The sequence below is a fragment of the Planococcus citri genome, chromosome 5 (genome assembly GCF_950023065.1).
Source record: "Planococcus citri chromosome 5, ihPlaCitr1.1, whole genome shotgun sequence".
NCBI classification, from domain to species: domain Eukaryota; kingdom Metazoa; phylum Arthropoda; class Insecta; order Hemiptera; family Pseudococcidae; genus Planococcus; species Planococcus citri.
The window spans coordinates 41,718,510-41,741,006 of record NC_088681.1 but is presented as its reverse complement, the minus strand read 5'-3'; the positions used below and the strand labels follow the sequence as shown (position 1 = coordinate 41,741,006).

At 33.9% G+C, this 22,497-nt stretch overlaps 2 protein-coding genes across 3 annotated transcripts in view; one reads left to right on the top strand and one right to left on the bottom strand.

Moving 5' to 3' along the window:
* The first annotated feature begins 233 nt into the window (after window positions 1–233).
* On the top strand, window positions 234–17,175 carry LOC135846322 (uncharacterized). The gene is made up of 4 exons (XM_065365352.1): window positions 234–583; window positions 4,216–4,379; window positions 9,020–9,103; window positions 16,771–17,175. Exons 1-4 carry the CDS (start codon window positions 481–483, stop codon window positions 16,804–16,806), a joined length of 387 nt encoding a protein of 128 aa, XP_065221424.1. The 5' UTR covers window positions 234–480; the 3' UTR covers window positions 16,807–17,175.
* The window catches only part of mAChR-A (muscarinic Acetylcholine Receptor, A-type), a 148,688-nt gene continuing 143,359 nt past the window's right edge, over window positions 17,169–22,497 (bottom strand). For both annotated transcript variants that reach the window (XM_065365349.1, XM_065365350.1), the window contains exon 6: window positions 17,169–22,467. In XM_065365349.1, coding sequence (XP_065221421.1) covers window positions 21,871–22,467 — 597 coding nt within the window. In that variant the 3' untranslated portion in view covers window positions 17,169–21,870. The remainder of the gene's footprint in view (window positions 22,468–22,497) is intronic.

The window sequence follows — 22,497 nt, the reverse complement described above, 5'->3', positions numbered from 1 at the left end:
CGAAAATGTGTACACAAGTATTAAAGTTTCAACTTTTCAAGTTTGAAAGTTTATAAGTAAAATCTTTTAACTTTTTGGATAGTTTCATTTAGCTCTCCTTTAACACATTAGAGTTATAAATTTATTATAAACCTGGCCGGATATTACGCGCGCAGGTTCTCAAAGAAATTACTTTTTAGTTAATGCAGCAGATATATACCTATATACTCGTATACGCCGATACCTAACTCTACCATAGTCTACTACAATGTTGTAGGTACCTCTACCTTGGTACTAGAAAGAAAGTTGTTGAAAAAGTGCTTCTCAAATTTTCCAATCAACTGTATTACCTTTTTACGAAATTTTTTGCAGATAAAATGCGCCCATCCAGCGAACACCTTCGAGTATAACAGTTGAGCGAAAAAGCCACCGAGACGATTTCATTTGCGAAAACCGGCCTTTATACGCTGTAGAGGAAAAAAAAACCACAGCCTTTTAAAAATGGGTTGCACCGGATCAACAAACGCTCTGCCGCCCGATGCTAAAAGACCGTTGTTAAAAAATATGGTAAACGGTATTAGTTCGAATGGAGAGTTACCATCTCGTAAGTATTTTGTTCTTCTCGCTCTTTTAACCGCCGCGCCGCTCCGCCGTCTCTTCGGCGAACCCTTAATTTTAAAATTGATTTATAAGGGTATGCCGTGCTGTCGAGTGCTCGAGAATTCGTATAATTTCGCAATCAAAGCTGCGAAATCAGTGTTGTGTGCGTCTCAGACAAGTGTAGTTTTTTTCTCATTCCAATTTTCAAACGAGTGTACGTCGGAAAGGGCGAAAATTTACTCAGAAGTGTGTTTTCTCGCTTCCTTTTCTATAAGATGGTGATGAGAGGTATTTTCAATAGGGGGGGTTCATTTGTGTGATTATTTCCACGTTTTGAGTGGTTGATGCGAAAGTATACAATACACATGTACCTAGTGTAGAAATGTAGCAATGGTGGAAGTGTTTGTTATGCATGTTTGATTTTGAAATGAACGTGCGCCTATTATTTGAGTTTATATTGTATGTACGAGTTTTTTAGTGCTCTGATGAGTGGAATGAGATTGTAATTAGAAAATAATTGGAGAATTATCGTGATGAAAGTTGCACGATGGAAAGAAGGTTTTTATTAGAAATTAGGTAATTTTCATTCGCATATTTCATCAGCTCCTCTGTTTGATAGAATACCTACGTATCTTTGATTACCAAAAATCGAATCATGGTAGAGTCACGAAGGTAGGTTATTTTTAGAGCAGTCAATTTATCAGCAAAATACTAATTTCCATGAACGATTAGAAGCATTGGAAATGCTCTTTGTTTATAAAGAATTCCAATTTTGAAGCAAAGAAGGGTTGGAAAACTTTGAAAATTTGAAGGAGCTGGAAGGTATTGAGGGATCGTAACCAAAACACATCTGAATTTTCGAAAATGAACGACACAATGGCAATATGCCATGACTTATTTTCAATCTTTTTAAAATTTTTGGTTGGGGTAATGGGTGGCGATTTACAGAAAATAAACCGATCTTCGAACTCAGTGTCATCAAATTATTAGTGACAATCGATGTGGGATGTTATTATTTTTTATTTTTATTGCATTTCGACTTTAATTGAAAAAAATTGCAGAAAAGGACCTGTTTTTTTGGTCAAATTTCTCCGGAAGTCTGTTTTTTGTCAAAATTCTGAAAAATCTTACTTTTTTAAAATCAAAATTGTCAAAAAAATTCGTTTGTTGTCAAAATTATCCAGATATTCTTGTTTTTTTTTGTCGCAAAAAAATGCGTTTTTTGTCAAAATTGTCTAAAAAATGGGTTTTTATCAGAATTACGAAAACATTTTACTTTTTTCGCCAAAATTGTGAAAAATTCTACGTTTTTGTGAAAACTGTAAAAAAGACCCATATTTAGTCAAAATTGCCAAGTAGGGTAGTCTTGTTTAAAAAAAAAAAGTTGCAGGAAAAACTTTATTTTGGGACAACATTTTTAGATATGTACATAGTATGTATTGTTTTTTTTTGTCCAAAGAAATCCGCTTCTATTATCTAAAAAAAAAAATCAGTTTTTTAAATCAGAATTACTAAAAAATCTTAACTTTTTTTTGCCAAAATTTTAAAAGTTCTTACGTTTTTGTGAAAACTATAAAATACTTAGATAATTATGTTTTGGCAAAATTGCAGGTGAAGCTTTTTTTTCAATCAAAATTTTTAGATACCTAGTCTTCATTTTTTTGTAGCAAAAATCTGATTTTATTGTTTTAAAAAAATCAATTTTTTAAATTAAAATTAGGTACCTACTAAAAAATCATTTTTGGTCTTACTAAAAAAAAATCAAATTTTCAAAATCAAAATTGCTTAAAAAATTATTACTTATGATAATAAAATCTCACTTTTTTGTCAAAATTGCGAAAAATCCGACATTTTTGTAAAAATTGCAAAAAGGACCCATATTTTGTCAAAATGTCAAATTGTCTTGTTTTTTTTTTTTTTTTTTTTGCAAACTTACAGGGAAAACTTTTTTCTTTGCCAAAATTGCAAAAAAATCTTAGGTACTGTTTAAAATGAAGATTGCAAGAATGCTTATTTCAGCCTTTGTAATGCTTTTGGGTTTCGAAAAAAAAAACTGAAAAAACGTGTTTTTGTAATTTTTTTACATTTGAAAATGATAATTTGCAACTTTTGTCCAGATTATTAAAAGTTGTGCTTTCACAGTGGAAGTTCAGTGTTGAGCCTTTTAAATTCCAATTATTAATTTTGAATCTCTTTTTCATTTTCTTCGAAATCCCATCAACAGATTTGCTCCAACTTGAACTAATCTACAATTATGAGTTCTCAAAATTAGGAAATTTCGCAAGAAATCGTGAGTATGTAAAAATCATTTTAGAACACCAAAAGGAACTTGAGTACTATGAAAATTTCACTTCTACATAAATGAGTATTTTCTCGTATTCACGGCAAACTGGTTAGGCAATTTTATTAACACATGTGAATGGATTTCAATGCATTTTTGGATGTGTGTACAGCAAGGAAGAAAAATTATGGTTGTGGACTTTTTCTTTGGTGTCGATTTAACAAGCAAGAAAGGGTGCTATGTGGTAAAAACGACGAACTTTATATTTCACCCCCTTCCTCTACGACCAACGTTTATCCTTTCGGTTTTATTTTACGTTGTGGATTCAAAAAGACTTCATGTTCCAGGTTAAGAGAAATGGATCGGTTCTTGACTTGGGTTTTGAAAATAATTGTGGAGCATTTTTGGTGAACAAAACAATGTGAAAAACCGAAAAAATTTCACCCAGTCCTCTCTTCTCACCTCCCTTGCGAATATTTTTCGTTTAAAAATTCATTACTTTATGAACAAGCTGACCAAGAATTTTGAAATTTTTGTGGCGTTTGTAGGAAATAAATAGCCACCAAATAAATGTTGTCAATGTTTTTGTGTTCGCATTCTTGCCAAAAAATTAAAAAAAAAAATGTTGGTAGTGTAACTCTGAACCTGGAAGTTTAGCAAGAATTTTTTTTCTAGTGAAATGGTGAGTGCGGTCAAAAATCCAATAAAATTAACTTTCTTAAGGGCTTTGTCTTCATAGTTCTCCCTTCCAAACCATACCTTTCTTGCTCGGCCCTCTAACCTATGCTTGATTTTTTTCATTCAAGAAGAGTTTCGGTTTTTGAGACAAAAATTCTCGTCCCTTTTTTTGGGCGAGGGGGTGGAAGGGATGTTCAAAACAGTTCACATTTTAGTATTTCTTGAATAGCACTTTACAACAACTCAATATGAATTTCAAAAAATTAGTCTAATCGTAATTGACTTTTAGAAGCAGTTATTTTGGATATTATTTTTGATAATAATATGAAGAATGAGAACAATTCGCAAAAAGATAGAAGGTGAGAAAAAAAGTGTTAGATTTTCATGAATTGAAAGCATTTTTTTTCTGTATTCAGGCGTACAATGCAGATGGTGCGTAAATGCGACGTCTTATTTAAATATAAGGCCTGTAAAAGTGACTATAGGTTAATTGAAGCTTTGGACGATACACCGATGAAAGATTACCCTCTATTTTTACATATTTTTCGCCGACTGCTCGTATAATAAAAATATAATAATAATAATGGCTTAGTAATATATTCCTACATTAGATATACAAAAAATACGTTAAAAAAGGAAGAAAAACTAAAATCAGTATTCATCGACTTCATTTGCAGCTGTAGCCTTTGTAGTTCCTTTGAACGAAGAAGAAGACAGTCTGATTAAAAAACATCCCCCTAAAAGATTACAGCGTTTAGAGGAGCAACAAACAACGCCACCGCCTCTGACACATAAAATGCTACAAGATAAATTAGCGGAAGCCGAGCAACGTAGGTTACAGGTAATGAGATTTTAGTTAAAAGTTGGCATTTTACGAGTTATTTTGAATTATTAGCGTATATACGTATTACGTATATCTACGCTAAAGCCATCAAATTCACTCAGTTTACCTTTCACCCTATTTTACGTAGTACGTACGTTTTGGAGAAAAGTTTTATGTACGAGCTAGGATAGGAATGCGTGTGTACTGTGTAGTATAGTAGGATGTACGAAAAGCGAGAGATTTCACGTATGTGGTTTTTCCCCCTTCGTATAAGCTTTATTTTTTTCTCCTCTTCTACTATTGCGGCGGTTTTTTTTTATTCAAAAGTGAGGAAGCCTATGTTTGGAAAACATCAGAAATTCAGTATTATTTGTAATTCAAAATACGACGACGAAATTACATTTAAATGATTCTCAAAGAAGGATGAAAAAAAAAAGAAGAGAAGAGAATTGTGTTTTAGGGTTGACTGAGATGCTGTATACGTTGTTCTTGTTGGTTTTACATACACATGGAAAATCTCGTTGACGTAATTCGTATATTAAAACGCAGACTTGTACAAAGGTGCTATTTTTATCATTCCATTAGAATTTTAATAAGGATATGATACGAGGAAAACAAACGCTCTTTTTCTACGTACGGAAAACCCAACCCGCGCAGCACAAGGAGAATACTGCAAGAAGGGTAGGAAAAAAAAGTAATTGGATGTAGCACCCTTTACATATCAAAGGATACCTCAACGATGACGACGGTACTTTTTTTAAATGAATTTTGTATCTTTGTCGACGGCTTATACGCGGAAAATGATAAATCAGAATTAGCAATACTTTACTCTTCTCTTCGCATCGTCTTCGTCTCGGTGTACCTACTTGTGATTTATACGTAGGTAATGATATGCTCGGTATTAGATGTCGAGTGTACTTGAAAAATCTGCCTATTTTATTTCGAGTGATGTAGAAATTTCAACCCGTACGTCTGCTCGCGTTTGTGTACTCGACGTTGAAATTAAAATTGAGACGTCTACGAATTGAAAGAGTTGTATTTGGTATTTTACAGGTGTATAATTATCAAAGGAATTGATTTCTTTCTCGAGTTTAACTCGAATCGTTGAGTGGTTTTTTCCCTATGAGATGAGATAAATTGGCTGTGAAATAGTTAGGTATAAGGAAGATTGGAAATTTGAAATTTTAATTTTATTGGAGGAATATTTTTATTGATGTCGAATTTTATTAACTTTCTGACAATCAAACAATTATTTTATATTTACTTCTGTGCAGTTTACATTTTGCATAGATCGTTGACTTCCTAACGAGTGAATATCTGTATTGTCGTATCTTGATATTTTGACCCAATTCGTCGACTCTTCACATTTGATTTTGCGTTTCTTGCTCACCAGTCACCAGGGCAGGGCAAAAAGTTTTTTCCTACTCTTGACTCAAAGTCAACTCTGAGTGAACTCTTTGTTTGATTTTTCTCAAAAATAACTTGAATAGACCGTCGAATCGTGGTCTTTTTTCAAAAAGTTTGGTCAAACTTTTTTGAACTCTTTTTTAATATTTTTATATTCTTGCATTTGATTGTTGGAAAAGTAAATACTCGACACTTCAACTACCCAGAGTAATTCAGTGAATAAATTCCAAAAATTTTCGTTTGAACTGAAAAATTACGTTATGATATTTGAAAAAAAATTTAGTCGATACTCATTTTTGAAATCGAAGATTTCCTCAATTTCCATGTTCATTTCCAAAGCCAAATTTAAAGATGCTGCTAAAAACAAAAGATCAAGTTGATAGAAATTTCCTAAAAAATTTCAACACTTGTATATATTTTTTTGAATTTCTTCCTCCTAAATTTAGATACCAAATCACATTTATAATAACTTAAAACAAAATTACTAAATTGTGAGAGGTCTGACAGAAAGACAGACGACCTTGGAATGCCAGACATGAGGGTTAATGACCTTAAGAGGTAGACAGACGACCTTGGGAAGACAGACGTGGCAGACCGACAACTGTGAGAGGCTAGACAGGTAGGTCAGTGACCTTCATATGTCAGAACGGCAGGTCAATGACCTTTAGAGGCCACGCATACAGATGACCTTGAAAAGCCAGACCGATGGGTAAATGACTTTAAGAGGCCAGACAGGCAGACAGACCGACAGACGACCTCAAGAAGACAGAGAGAGAGAGGTCAATAACCTTAGGAGAGCATATTAAGTATGTGTAGACATCCATGAGAGGTCAGATAGGCACATACGACCCTGTGAAGCGAGATAGAAGGGTCAATGACCTGAGAGACCAGACAGACATGTGACCTTGTGAAACCAGACAAGCACCCTGACAGAGGGGTCAATGACCTTAAGAGATCATATAATTATATACAGACATGAGAGGTCAGACAGACTTATATGACCCTGTGAAGCCAGATATGGGTCAATGACCTAAGAGACCAGACTGACATGTGACCTTGTGAAATCAGACAAGCACCCTGGCAGAGAGGTCAATGACCTTACGAGAGCATAATTATATAGACAGCCATGAGAGATCAGACAGGCGGATATGACCATGTAAAGCCAGATAGAAGGGTCAGTGACCTTAAGAGGCCACGTAGACAGAGAGACAGACAGACAAACGACTTCGAGAAGTCAGACATATGGGTCAATAACCTTGAGAGGTCACGCAGACAGACAAACGACCTTGGAAAGCGGTTCAGGCATGCAGACAATCACGATTGTTCAATTCTTCATTTTATTATTATATTATGAATTTGACACCTTTTTTTTTGGAACGACCAATTTCTGGCATTTTGATAGATATTATGTCATATTCTCTGACATTTTAATATTACCTACATAAATACCAGACTTTTAAAAACTTTGGAAAGAATTTGATCAGTTACAATATTTAAAGCATTTATCTGATCTTACAATATTTGATCTGACTTTTAAGAACTTTAAAAAAAATTGTAATCTACAAAAATCTGTACATAATTTAAAAACAAAAAAAAAACAGAAAAAAAACCCTCCAAAATCGTCAATTTAGAAAACAACATTATTCCAGCCACTCAACGTTCGTTTTTTAAACCTTGAAAAAATGTGTCCTCGAATCATGTCATTTGGGCGAGGGGGGTTGAGTTTCCATTGTAGAGGTTTAGAGTCGATAATTTATTGCGAAAATTTACGAATTGAAATTTTATAAAAAATTTATAGATTCTTCAACTAGTCTCCTCAGATTGGTCATTCATCTGCCCTAATCGATTCAGAATGCCAGTGTTGATTGCATTCGCCTTCTAGAGCGATTTAAAATTGCTAGAGAAAAGTCAACATTATTGTTGAAGGTTTCAGATCAGCTTAAAAATTGTGGGAATCGATTCGAGGGGAGGGGGAATCTATTCTGGATTATAAGCCGAGTTTCGGATGTTTATCTTTATCATTATGTACTCTTTTTCTAGAAAATTAATATGCATAGGTCGTTTCCGCCATTCTCAAAAATTTGTCAAAAATCGAAAAATCTACTTCGATAGCTGAAAATTTGGTTCGAAGTCTGGATTACATGCTCTTTCAATAAGCCCAATTTCACCTCAATCGAGTCGACGAGTTGTAAATATCCCCTTATGAGATGAAAAAAATGATCATACTGTGCCACATTTTGTGTGTTCAGTTTTTTAAAGCGCCAAGTCCGAACATCAACCTAGTTTTTCGATCTAGCCCCTCTTCTCCTTCCCAACCTCTACCATTAGACTGCTCCATCATATGTATATTCGCCAGAGAGATGAAAGGAGGGTGTTAATTGGAGTTCCGAAATGCATTATTACCTTGCAAATAAAAGACTCGAGAGAAATTTGAAAAAATCTCAGTTAGGCTGATTAACCTAAATCATTTCGGTATGTGTTTATCTTTTTCATCCAACACTCGAGTCTTAGATCTGCAGATACGGGCGAGAGGAGGTGCCAGGGACGTAATCACGATATGTTATGCCTTTATTTGAAGAATGGCGTGTTTACCTTTTGCAAAGGTCGAATTCGGACGTTGCAGCAGCTGCTACGAGTACAAGGTCTATTCCATGTACGAGAAATAAGGAATAAGAACGAGATGGACGTAGAGGAGATTTATTCAAATAGGTATCGCGCATCCGGCGCACGCTTTCATCTGAATACACACATACGACACAATCGAGCCATCGCTATATGTAAAGAGATAGGGCTGTTGGGAAACGAGAAAGAGGAATAGGAGGAGAGATGGCGAGAAAAAAAAACCTGGCTAGAAATTTGAATTGTTTCGAAAATAGCTTTTGGAAACAGATGCTAATTGCGATACCATTGTGTGTCATGTGTGTATATGGTATGGAGTACCCATGTGCGAGGGGTTAGAGGTAGAGGGGGGAGGTGGGGTCAGGTAGCAACGTGGTGGCGTTTACTAAGTGCACATGTTTTCGCATATTTACCTATATAGGTGTATACGTACGTACTACGAACCCAACCTACTCCTTCTGTAGTAGTGTGCGTTGCAGGTAAAGGGGTACGTACGAGGAGGCGTGAATGGTGAAGGGGGTTGGAAGTGGGGCCGCAGCGTAACGTATATTATACACACCGTTGTTGTAGTAAAGGTAAAGGCGAATATGTATAATTTATTCAAAGCGTATAACATATGTACATGTTAACAGATTCTAAACGAAAGGATTGAATCAGCAAAAGTTTTAATGAAACCAAAATGCGGTAATGGAAATGGAAAATTAGTAAATGGAATGGTACTTATAAACTTATGTTGTACGTTAATAATACACACACTATTGTTTTATACGTGAGTAGACCGTCGCTTGCCTGCGTGTGTAACTTTCGGCGTACTCGGTTTATTTGCTTTTAATTGATTCGGCAGCACGTTGCAAAAGGCCATGTACGAGTACATTGCATGTGTGTGTATCGCGTTTATGTACTCATATACTCAATGTCTGTTGTATGTATTGTGCACGTATACGATGCAATGCTAGACACATACCTAAGCTCTCAATGAAGATTTTTTTAGCACATGTTAATACAATTGTGAAAACTATCTACCACTTGACGCTTGAGGTGATGAAAAATTGAACTCGTTGAAGCTCTATTCTATGTGGTATCTTGTCAGTGGATTTACATGAAAATGAAACATCATTTCGATCAGTGATATTCACCTCTGAACATCTACTCTCCTCCAAACCAGACACCCTGTATGTGTTGTCTGTAGTAGTACATTTATATAGATCGTGGAAGAAAGTAGATTCTGCATAGTGTTCATAGTATCAGTAGTTGTAGCTACGTAGAGCTACCACGATATGCGAGCTTTTATTCGGCTCAATTATATTATTTTACGAGTAGTTTAGTTCGATACGACGTCTAACACCTGCTGCATGTATTAAATTGCATACGAAGCCAACCCGAAACTCTCACAGCAGCCAACGTCGAAGCCATCGACGAAAATATACCAACGTATAAATTATTTAAGGTGGTTCGGTTTGCGGCCGTGTAAGAAATGAGCTGTATAAAGCGTAATGGCTCGACGCCACCGTTTTTTATTTGCCGGAAAAGTAAACCGTTATTGCGAAATACTCGCCCTGTTGGCGAAACGGTATGTTTCGATTGTTAATCTAACGTAAACCTGTATACAGGGTGTCCTTCCTTTAAAAGGAAGTGAAGCTAATACTTGATACTTACCTATTTAGTAAATTTTGAAAATGTTTTCACAACTGTGTTTTTTCAAGTGGTTGTGATAAAGAATGAGTCAGCTGTTTATGTACTCACATAAAATTGAAGTCTTCTTTTCCGAAGCTCTTATACTTATAGTTGGAGGAAAATTTTTCCAGTTGCCTATTGCTTAATTTGGGTCACTTTGTCTCAGATAATAAGATATTTTGATCTGGAAACTTGAAAATTCACGTACGGTACACATTGACCAAAATTTTTGAAAACAGGAAACAATTCTCTAATTTTGAAGAATTTATCTAACTCAAAAATTGAAGTAAATAAGGGTAGATCGCAAACAAAATGCCGAAGGATTTTGACTAAATTGAGTGGAAATTTCGTAGAGGGAAGATATGGGTTCTTTGAGAAAAAGAGAGCATTTTCGAAAAAGTCGTGGTCTCGCTCTTGCCCCTGCCCAACCTGTTTTTGGGAAAAATGATCCACTTCCAAAAGATAGCGTTTGAGATTTTGCCTCGAATTATGTAGGGGTTACCGTCATCAAAATCCAAGACCACTTTTAAGATTCTGCTGAGAAGTTGAAAATTGCAAATTGCTTAAAATATTTTCTTCTTAAATATCTTGCATTCATTATGCCAAAACTTTGAAAGATAAGTACATACATCATTCCTGAAATAAGGAATTCGGTGGTGCCAATTTTTTGGCCATAATTACCAATGCCCATTTCAATAATACCGAAAAAAATATCTGAAAAATTATTACATTTTTTCGGTTTTTTGAAACTGATTTCTTTTCTTCAAAAAATTGGCGCCATTGTATTCCAAAATATTACCTGAATTTCAAAAAAGCCATCTTCCAATGTTCTGGCATAATTAATACGAAATGTTTGGGAAAAAAACATTTTTCAAAACACGAATTTATCCAAAAAATAAGTAATTTGCAAATTTTTGGATAAATTTGTATTTTAGAATTTTTTCTCTTCTCAATTAATTTTCTGCATTAATTTATCCAAAACATAAAGGATATCATTTCTGTATCCAGGGAAATATTATGCAGTACAGTGATGCCAACTTTTTGATCATACTAACGATTTCAAAAAATCGAGAAAAACAGACAAATTTTGAATTTTTTAGTTTTTTGAAATTGACTGTAATGGTAAAAAAATTGGCATCACTGTATTCCACAATATTTCTCCAGTTTCAGAAATGATATCTTTCAATGTTTTGGTTTGATTAATACAAAATGTGTGAGATGGAAAAATTTTTAAAATACGAATTTATTTAAAGTAACAAACTTGCAAATTTTCAATCGCTCAGTAGAACCGTAAAAGTGGTCTTGGATTTCGATTACAATGGCCTAGGTCAATATATGTATAGAATTCCAATCTGGCGAATTTTCGCCATTTTCAAAAATTTTAGTGCGAAATAATCACCTTAAATAGGCTTTTCTTGAGGTTGAAATAATTGTTGTTCGAGGTTCGATTTTTATGTATTTATTTTTTGGTTTTTAGAATTTAGAAAAGTTAATGTGATGGCGAAATGTTCAAAATTTATTCAAGTAGGTATCTAGTATCTACTCACTAATTTTTGACACCATAAAAAATTTAAGTGTTTACCTACCTCAGTTTTTAGTTCGAAAATTTCTGAAAACGAAGCCTTTTATTTTCAGAAGAGGGGATAAAATTTGAACTTTCAAAATAAGAGCCTTTTTCGATTTTCACCTCTCCTCTCTCGACCTTAGTTTTCATGAATACTCGTACCTGGAAAAAGTTTATGCATTAATCAATAAAATTCACCCTACGATGATGTTGAAAGATATTTGACCCCCCCCCCCTCTCATCACGTTATTCGAAGAGTTATCAAAAAATTGATTCAAATTCAGGCTGGTCTTGTAATTTGTAATTGTTTCACTATAACATCGGCAGAAAAATAAATTTTACTGTCCAAAATTAATCCTTTAAAGCTGGAAGTATTGCGGAAAAAAACAGTTTTTTTCATTTTATAACGTCTTTTGTTTGTTGGAAAAATCCTGAAGAAAATGTTGGAGGTAGGCACAGCTGAACTGAACTGATCACGAGTCTTATTACGTATCCACAGATTCTTCTGAAAAAATCCCCATAAATGACCTTCAATACCTAGTGTATTGCATTTCTGCAAGTTGAAAAAATTTTTATCAAGACTGTCAAGGAGAAGAATTGTTGACAGAAATTGCAATTTTCCGTGAGGGTGAGGGGAGGGGGAGGGGGTGAGGTACATAGTTACCTGGAAATTTCATCAGGAGAGTTTTATATCTACCCTATATAAAACCAACATCCACTGGTCAATTTTTAAATCCTCGCTCAAAGCGAAATGACCATTCTTACTTAGCTATGTTTTTTTTTCTGAAGTAAGAGAGGAGGGGGTAAAATATTCATCTGGTTGCTTTGAGGTCTAAATATAGCTTTCATGCCACTCTTCTTACTCGTTCAACGCTAAAAAGAAGTGCACGTAACGAGTACCCCTGCAGTCTGCTGCGTAGTCTCTCAAAATGTATTGGTGTTCTTATATGTTAATAAAATTGCATAACCAGTTTGCCGTAAATACGAATACAAAATGCAGATACTTACAGAAGTTTAGTAGAGTTGATCATTTATATTTCGTGTCAACTTGAATAAAAAAGGAAACCGGATGGGTCTTTTCGCTCAGATTTTCTTTTCAGGTACCTTTCGTTTTTAACCTGTCATTATTTCCTGAGCCATTGGAAGTGATAGGAAGTGGTGGTGGGGGATGAAAATTCTCGATAATTTCACTTGGTAGTGGTTTCGTCTCACCAGGTAAATTTTTTTCAAGGACATCCTGTATAACGTTGTTGATGTTGATTGGCAACGAGTGCATGCGAGACGAGAGTGTAAAAGTGAGAGAAAGAAATTCACTATAGTCGTCGTCGTCGTGCTCGGCATGTAATAGAGATTCTTTGTCAAGAAAGAGATGGAGAAGCAGAAGCAAAAGAAAAGTACCTAACCGTCAGTAGTGTGGCAGTATAAGCAGTCAATTGTAAATGACCTATTTTTTTCTTCATCTTGCATTTCGTCTACTGTTGCGAAAATGAAAAAAAAAAAAAAGAGGACTAAAAGGAAAGGAAAACGCTCCATTATGTGGTGCACACGCATCGAGAAAGAGAGACAGTAAGTAAGGTACACACAGTTGCGAAAAAGGAGAGCAAAGAAGGAAAAAACCCGAAGAAATTTCAGTACGATTGTCGAAATCGTATTGAAAAACTTTTCAATTTTCTTTTATCAAACGATTTCGATCTGTTGATACGATATATGGCGTTTAGAGAGAGGAGGCGATGACGTAGTACTAGGTTGTGTAGACATGGCCTGTGGGGGAGTCGAAGGCACTAGTGGTATATTCCGGTAGCGCCGCCACACTATTTCAACTAAACTTGCCAATGCTGCCGCTCGCTGGCCGCGTATATTAAAATAGTGTTCAGGAGCGTTTTACTGTGCTATATGTGAGGTTTTAAACGTGTATAGAGCTTGGAAACGACTACTGTTTCACTTTTACTTAAACGGATAATATTAAAGTTTACCAAAGTTCATAAAGAAACTTCCATAGAGTTTTGTTTCTGCTGCTGCGAAGTGCGAACCGAGAGGTCCGAGACTTGGTGACCACCCTCTGCGCTGCGCCGCATCTTTTGAATTCTTAAACTTTAACAAATAACAAAAGTTGAAAATAATATTATAAAGAAAGAGTAATATGGGTAAATGGCGGAGTTGTTATTGAACAGAATCGTATAATATATTTTTAACCCAAGCGCCCCCTCGCATAGTGCAAGGGGAGGAGGAATCCTATCTCGGTGATAATCGCGTCTGTCTCTTATAAACAGCGAAAAGTTTTATCGAGATTTTCAACTCTGCCAAGGGATTTCAAGTCATTCAAAGGTACGTTTTCAAATTGCACGCGGTACAAGTTATATATACCTACCTATGTACTTACTACTGCTGGTACCGATGCAATTAAGTAAACTTCTGTTTTCTACGTCTGTCTTTGTATCTCGTATACGAGTTTATTCTCTTCGCAAAGGTTTTTCCTCTCCCTTTTTCGATATTGATTGAAAACAATGTTCGATTCAATCGCCACCGGTACATAAATAATGCGTAAAAATTACGCTGTAAATATTGATTTTCGATTTCGCAAATTTGCCCTGTACCTACTTCGGTACCCTTCGAGTAATGATATAGCTTTACTGTATATATGTACTATTACTATATTACGTACCTCTACATGTGCTACAACTAAAATGCATCAAATGGTAAATTTACAAACGCTTATTTTTGGATAAATTCGTGTTTTGAATCTCTTCGTCGATATTTCACATTAATTATTCTAAAATATTGAAAGATATCATTTCTGAAGCTAGGGAATTATTTTGGAACGCAGTTATGCCAATTTTTTGGTCGTTACTGCCAACTTCAAAAAATCGAAAAAATATCACAAGTTTTTGGTTATTTTTTTAGATTTTTTGAAATGGGCAAAAATGGCCAAAAAATTGGCACCACTGCGTTCCAAAATATAATGGAAAAAATTAATTTCAGCTTCAAAAATTGATTTGCCTACCGATGAAAAATCGATCATGATCGAGAATCAATTTTTTTAGATTTTTGATTTCACATGATCAAATTATTCGAATATAAGAAAATCAACTTCAGGCTCCAAAACTACAATTTCAGATGAAAAATCGATTAAACGATCCTCACGATCGATTTATTTACGATTTTCGATCCTTATGATGATTAAGGTTCGAAATGAATGTCAGTTTAAATGAGTAAATCGAGAAAAATAGGTATGTATGTACCTAAAAGCTTAGAGATTTTTTCGATTGTCTCAAGTTAGCAATACCTAATAACATAACCAAAAAATTGGCCCCATGCGTTCCTTAATATTTTACCAGTATCAGGAATGAAATCTTTCAATATTTTTCTCAATTTATGAGAAATATCTGAGTAGAAAAAAATTTCAGAATACGAATTTATCCAAAAATTAACGATTTTCCAATTGTCAACTTCTCGGTAGAATAACCCTTAAAGTAATCTTGGATTTTGATGAAAATATGGGCCATTTTTCCAAAAACAGGTTGGGTAACTAGTGACAGAAGCGAAAAAGCACGATTTTTTTGAAAATGTACTCGCCTTGAGGGCCCATTCCTTCCCTTCAGATGCACCTTAGGAGCTAAAAAAAAATGTGGGTAGTTTTCAACTCAAAATTAAAGTCTCTACTGAATTTGGTCAAAATCTGTCGACCTCTTTTTTGCTCGATTCAATTGATATTTCAACTAAGTACTTTTGTCAACATTTAACTGATTTTTTCGCAAAATTTAAAATTTTTACATTATAATAAATCTTGAGTTGAAAATCTCAAAATTTTTCAGAAAAAAATAGCTCATGATTTTTGAACGTATGAAAATTATTTTCATTGAGATTAGCAAAAAAATTTGATGAACTGTTCTCACGGTTGGGCGCCAGTTTTTTGAAAACGTTTTTCCAAAAATTTAAAGCTTGATAGAGTCAGCGAGTTTGAACTCTTTTGCTAAAGAGCTCTTCTGAAAAATTCAAAAACTCTTCTGAAAACTCCTTTTGACGTCAATAACTTATGTATCATTATTTGTTTGAAACTAGAGTTGCTGAAATTGCATATTACTTGTCAAAGCTGCAAAAATGTTGGGAAAATTCTCAAATTCTGATATTGTGGTGTTAGTAAACATGATGTAGCCTTGAAATTTTTTTTTTGCAAAAAAACCGTTGAAAAAAAGAAAAAATGAAAACAATTTGAAAAGAGTTTCAAATTCTTTCAGATGAGTTTGCTCGTAGTCGTAAACCAAAGACTATGAACTCTTCTGATGGAAAAAGAGTTACAAAATAATTTTAATTTTTTTTTGATGATTATTTGAACTTGAAGTTTCTCTCTTCTGATGAAAGAGTTTGAGAAGTGTTGAGATAAAAAAAAATAGTACAAGAGCCAATTCTTGCTCATCCGTGAGTCCCATACTTATTTCGCAAATGGTATGAAAAATTCTGGTTCATATTTTTGTAAATTTTATTTTGAATTTTAGTCAATCTCAAGAAGATTCTGTTTTGATCGAGATGCTTGATTTTACTGGGAAAAATAAAAAATGGCAACAATGTAAATAACAAAACAAAAACAAAAAAAACAGTCAAATGTTGAAAAAGCACTGATTTTTTTTGCCAATTAACCAATCTTCAGCAATTTAAATCGTACATATGTGTACTTACCTCCGGGGAGACACTTTTTTGCCTTATTTCTTGATTACACTGAACAGCTCGCGCATGCGCGCTTTCATTTGTTCGCCAACCAGCGTAGAAGGTAGTTGTGTTTGCTCCTGTTGATGACAGGTTTTCTCTGGTTTTACTAGAATAAATAAATGATGTTACATAGTATAATTTACGATTTGCCTTCTGGCAACACTTGTGATTTTTTGCGCGCATGCGCACTAATGATATTTCTGTCCATACATATTTGAACTAACGTCGCGAGTGGTTGTGCTTGTTCGCTTTAAGCATTTAGTATTATATATTTCGGCTGTTTTAGTAGTTTTTTTGTGCTTATAATTTATTTTGACCTCATTTTGACACTTTGTAGAATTTTTTATAATTTTAAAAAATCACAGAAGCATAATAAACGCAACATAGCTTCTGATTTTTAAATTTCCAAAAAAAATTTACTAATTAAAAATTTTTCTACAGAATGGAACACCTCCATTGATCGACGTCGAAGCCTGAAATTGAGAATGCGAATCATACTATTATTTTATACTTAGTTAAAATTAAGATTTATATAAACATAAGAACTAAGATTAGTTTTTTTAATCGATGACATTTCTTATTCAAAATTAATCAGCACAAAAACCTGCCACTTTAATTTATAACAAATTTCTCCCAGCAAAATGTATCCAATCAAATAATTTCGTCGACGAAATGTTTCCATTTTAAGTCGCTTCCTTTTGCACAATTGTTAAGATTTTTGTAATTTTTCATGATGTATGATTTTTATTAAATTTCGCACAATTTTGAAATACTATTTCATAAGATGTCACTTCTTTATGAATAAAATAAGATGCCTAATTTGAAGAACAACAACGAAATTATTTGAAAAATTATATTTCTTAAAAAGTTACACTCATACGCGACGGGGTTTATCGTCGCATTCAACGCAAAAATAATATAAAAACAGGAAAAAATAAATGGTATTTAAAATTTTCATTTTAGGCCTGATGGCACAAAAGTGGTACTTATTTGGTAAAATTAAAAATACAGTATATATCGAGAAAAACAAAAAAAACGAAAAACGAAAAAAAAAAGTCAAAATGAAACCGTTTTTTATTACTAAATTACCTGATACTTTTAGGATTTAAAAAATAAAATAAATTATATAAAATAGAATACAAATTATATGAAAATAACAAACAAAAAGAATTACGCATCACAATATAAACTGAAAACGAAAAAGTAAAATATAAAGGAAAATTGAATAGGATTTTCGGTGATATAAAAAATAAAACACATTCTGTATTTCAATGTCGGAATCTTTTTTTTTTCAACTTATCAAATATAACGAAGCAAGCGTGATATAGGAGATCGCTGTTATTGAGGTTTCAGTTAAATATTTATAGGAAATTGTGAGATTACATTTTTCAGGGATGCAATTTATGTAGGTAGTTAGTTTTTTTGTTCAGAGGAATACCCTATTCAAACCATTAGGAACTTTTTTTTAAAACGAGGAATTGAATTTTCTAGTCAATATCCTGGTATTCTATTTGCATGCTGAATAATTCAAACAAAATTCTGGTAAATTATTGCACAGGAATCAGTAATAAAATTTGATTACATCCCCAATTTTAAGTATACTGGCGAAGCAACAATTATTATTGTACTATTACGGAAATACTTGTACGTTTGAGCAGTGATGACTAAACTGCTGGTTGGTGTTTTAGTAAAATATTGCTGTTTGACAGCTCGATAACAAGCAACACGTTAAAATTATCAGTACCTAACCGATTAATTTATAGTTTAGTCAGCACTATGATTACCGCATTGAATGCGATTTAATTGACGATTGTGTTATCTTGCTTGTAGGTATAAGTATAGTATAAAACTGGTGATGTCGAGTCTTCAGAAAATTATTCACTTTGAGTGAATATTTTCCAAACCGAACGGGGAAAATTAACGTTAAATAACGAATTTAAAAAAAAATCAAAACACAAACGAACGAAACGAAAAAAAGAAAAAAAAACATTAAAATAAAAACAATAAAATCCATGTGTAAAAAAAAGGTTTAAAAAATTTACAACCGTATACTTTATATAAAATCAATTCAATCTATTTACACGATGAAAGAAATTTTTATACAAAATAAGAAAAATTCGCTAAATTGGGTTAACCACACGCTTTGCATTAGATAATAAAATTACCAAGCTATCTAAAAATAAAAATCAGACTTTTAACACTGTTTAATTGTATATAGGAAACCTTGGTTGGTTGCAAAGCGAATAAAATTACCGAAAAATAATTATAAAATTATAAAAACACGTAAAAATTTCCAATATAATACGCGATTATAATCGAGTAAATGAAAAAAGAAACATTCGAGCCTTCGTTGTAACGTATAGGTATAAAATGAGAGTGGGTATTTTATAATCAAGCTTTTCCCTTTTATTTTGTAGTGTTACCTCAAATCTCCGTGAAATTTGCTTCCTATTATAGTGAAATCTACAGTATCACAATTAATATGGTGTTATGTACTCAACAAAGAACTCGTTAAATATTTATTCCAAATGGATAAACATTTTTAATACTCGATCATTGCATAAATTTTGACCGGCTTTAGCGCAGGTACGCAAATACATACAAAAGATATGATCGTAGAAGGTATCTGATTGTCTGAGTATGTGTAGGTACTCGAAATGAAGAGCTGCGCAATGTGTTGGTGGGGGGTATTGGGCTCGTTGGGCGGGGCGTTACGTCGCGTGGCTCAGTGCTTCAGTGATTGCGGTCGAAAGCAGATGTGCAATGCTGCGTTATCTAATATTTTAATCGCGGGGTTTCTTGTTTCTCTTATTGGTGGTGGTGATGTATTGATAAAAAAAAATTGTGTTTATGGAATTTTATTTCGAATTTGGTTTATTTTGTTTTTTCACAGGTAATAGTGACCCTGTATGGATTTTCCAGCGGATTAACAAAGTGTTGCTAAAGCTAGGTATGTTTGTTTCTTCGTGATCATATTATAATTTTGGTAGATTTTTTACTACCTTTTGAAATGCATGCGGTGATAATTACGTAGGTAAATTATTATAAAATTGGTAACTTGGTAAAATTTTGAGAGTGCCTGTTCATCTAAGGCTCCACATAAAACAATAATTTTTTTGTTCATCGAATGCGTTTTTGTGCCTCTGAATGTATCCATCTTTGATTACTTTAGGGCTTAGTGGTGAGTGTGCAAGGCTTTGGGATTAGTACTTATTCAGAAAGTTTAACTGTTACTCATTGGTCGTTTTTTATTGTCCATATTTTGGTCTCTAAAACAACATACATCGAAGGCAGTTTTTTTAACTGGCGAATTTATTTATACGTACAACCTATGTACTTTTTCGTCTTTAGATTTTTTTCTTAGAAAATATTATATGGATAAGTGAATTGCTAGAGAAAAGGAGGGGACCCTCAATATTGCTGACAAGAGATGCTTTTGAAATTGCACTCTCTGATTTGATTTGAATGAATTCAGGCTTGATCGAAAGAGCATGTTTCAAACCCTCTGTAACCAAAACTTCAAGCCCTAAAGTTCATTTTTGAATTTCTAGCGAATTTTTGAAAATTTTAAAAATTCAAAAAACTATTCCAAGGGTGATTTTGAAGCTTTCTTATGAAATGTAAATTTTTTGAGCAAAGTAGCCCAATGTGAATAACTCCTTCAGTTCAACTTCCATACATCAACAACTAGGTACTTTTTTGGGTCATTCTGAAGCCTTCAGCGATATTTTGATTTTCTCCGGAAATTTCAAATTGCTTTGGAAGGGTCAAAGATGAACTTAGGCACCCATACCTTTAATCTGTACTAATTGGGCACGTTTTTGATCATTTTCAGTGGTTAATGTGAAATTTCAGGATTGCTGGTTCAAAAGTGAATTTTTCGTCTTTGAAGATTTGTTTTCTTTTTCACATTTTCTGGCATTGACAAATTGGTCAAAAAATCACCCTTTACATTGGTATTCCTGAAATTCCGGAGTAACTGCCTAAAACGGTCGAAAGGGTGTCCAATAAGCACCAACCATATTATTGTTGGTCTTAATTTTCATTTTTGAATTCTCCAGAGGGATTTGAAATTTCTGGAAAAAATTGAAAAATCACTGGAGGCTCCAGAATGGTCCAAAACTTGTACTCGTTGATGTGTGAGAGTTGAATTTACTAAATTATTCCTATTGGTTCACTTTACTCAGAAAAATTTGTGCGTATATCACGAAAAAAAATAAAAATCGCCCTCAAAACAGCTTTTTTGAATTTTTTAAATTTTCGAAAATTCGCTGAAAATTCAAAAATGAACTGTGGGAGCTGAAATTTTGATTACAGGGGCTTGGAGACATGCTCTTTCAATTCAACTTGGTTTCGTTCGAATCAAAGGGTACCAGATCAAAAGGTTCCCTTGCGAATAAAATGAAGGAAGACAGTTCGTGGTTGAAAAATTTTCCTTCTGATTTTGAGGTAAGTGCATTACAGTAATCCTTTCCTCAAAGCTGTGGGCTCCGAGAAAAAATTTTACAAACGTTATTTCACTTCTCAAATGTGGAGCGAAAATGATTTTTGAAACCCATTTCCCAATTTTCCAAAAAATCAAATGATTGAAAATTCAAAAATTGCGATTTTTCATCCTAACCTCATAACGTAATTTCTCTTTTAAGAAATTGAATAGGGTGTTCTTTAAAGAACAGCTCCCTTCAGCGAATAATAAACAATGGTCAAGTTTTTCATGTTAGTAAATTTTGCCACTTTTATAGAGGTTGAGAACTCTCTGGCATAATTTGACCTTAACTACATAACCATGTAATAAAATGACAATTTTGTCCTTTTTTCAATGAAAATGAACAAAAAGGGTGGGAATGTGAGGGATACTTCGAAATTCGAGTTCAGATGAACTATGAACCAATAATGATTTGGATCTGATCAGGGCTGAACAAATGTAATCTCATGTGATCAGAAGATTGAATCCGCCTGAATCTGATCAGATGTACTTATTCAAATCTGTTCAGATCCAATAAGGCTCCTCTGTTGGATCTGATCAGGTCTGAACCGATTTAACTCAATCAAAACGTTGACTTGTTGATCCATGGAATGTCCAGATCTCATGATTTTTCCCTGGGATGTTATTAAAAATATTAAATATTATGAGTACTTGGAGAAAGAGTGTCATTTTCTCAGGCTACAGAATATGCATTAAAATTATTGCCTGTCCTTCTTTTTTGATTTTTTTTGGCCAAGGATTAACGTAAATCAAAATGGGGGATGGGGGAGTGAGGTAGGCAATTCAAATATGATCCCTTTTGAAAACCCAATAAATATTGAAATGAAAGCTGAAAGGCACAGATTGTCGCCGCTTTTAGCGTATTAGACCTTGATCCATAAATTTATGGTCTTAAAGATCGCGATTCGCATTCGATGAACTCGTCGATGAAACGAAAAAAATGCACGAAATCCGAACAATTTATAATAGTAGAATGATTCTTTCGATAAGAAAAATAAAAAATAAAAAAAAATGGGGGAAAAAATAAACGAAACTATTAGCCTATGATAAGCGCATCAATTATAAAATCCTCTATTTATAGCTATCCTATGTTTCTTTTTCCATTTACAACTTAGTATCCGAACGTAAGTTCGTCTAAACGATGCATTACATAAAGCGTAACAAACAGGATTAATTGTACTATTAATATAACACAAATAATAGAAAAAATCCCACAAACCTTTAGAAACGTAATCGGGAAAGGCAGTCAACGGTTTTAATAATACTAAAATATTATACGGAGTCCAGGTTAAAATAAATGCTAACAGTATGGCGGACAACGTTTTGGCGGCTTTTTTGTCGGCCTTCTTTTCGACTGGTTTTTTCTTCTTCTTCAGCGGTTTCGGTTTTATCGGCAGAATGGACTTGGAACCGGTCACCATCTGTTTGGAGATTACTTTAGGATTCAGAGGCATTCTGATATCGGCTATATTAGAAGGCCTCCTGGTGATTGGTTGACCGGCGGTGGTGTTGGCGAACTCCGAACGCCCTCTGCTGATCAACGAGGCCGGAGCGGTTTTAGAAAAATGCTCCGGGATCATTTTTATCGAGGGACCTTCGCCACCGGTACCTTCGCAGTCTGATGCTGGCAGTCTGATTAATATGGTATATACCTGTTTGGGAGATTATCAAAAATACCATGG

Bases quoted from the DNA above. Each gene is read 5' to 3' on its own strand.
- LOC135846322 (XM_065365352.1), top strand. From the start codon at position 481: ATGGGTTGCACCGGATCAACAAACGCTCTGCCGCCCGATGCTAAAAGA. The intron at 584-4,215 runs GTAAGTATTTTG...CTTCATTTGCAG, and splicing joins GAATGGAGAGTTACCATCTC to CTGTAGCCTTTGTAGTTCCT. The intron at 9,104-16,770 runs GTACTTATAAAC...ATTTTTCTACAG, and splicing joins GAAAATTAGTAAATGGAATG to AATGGAACACCTCCATTGAT.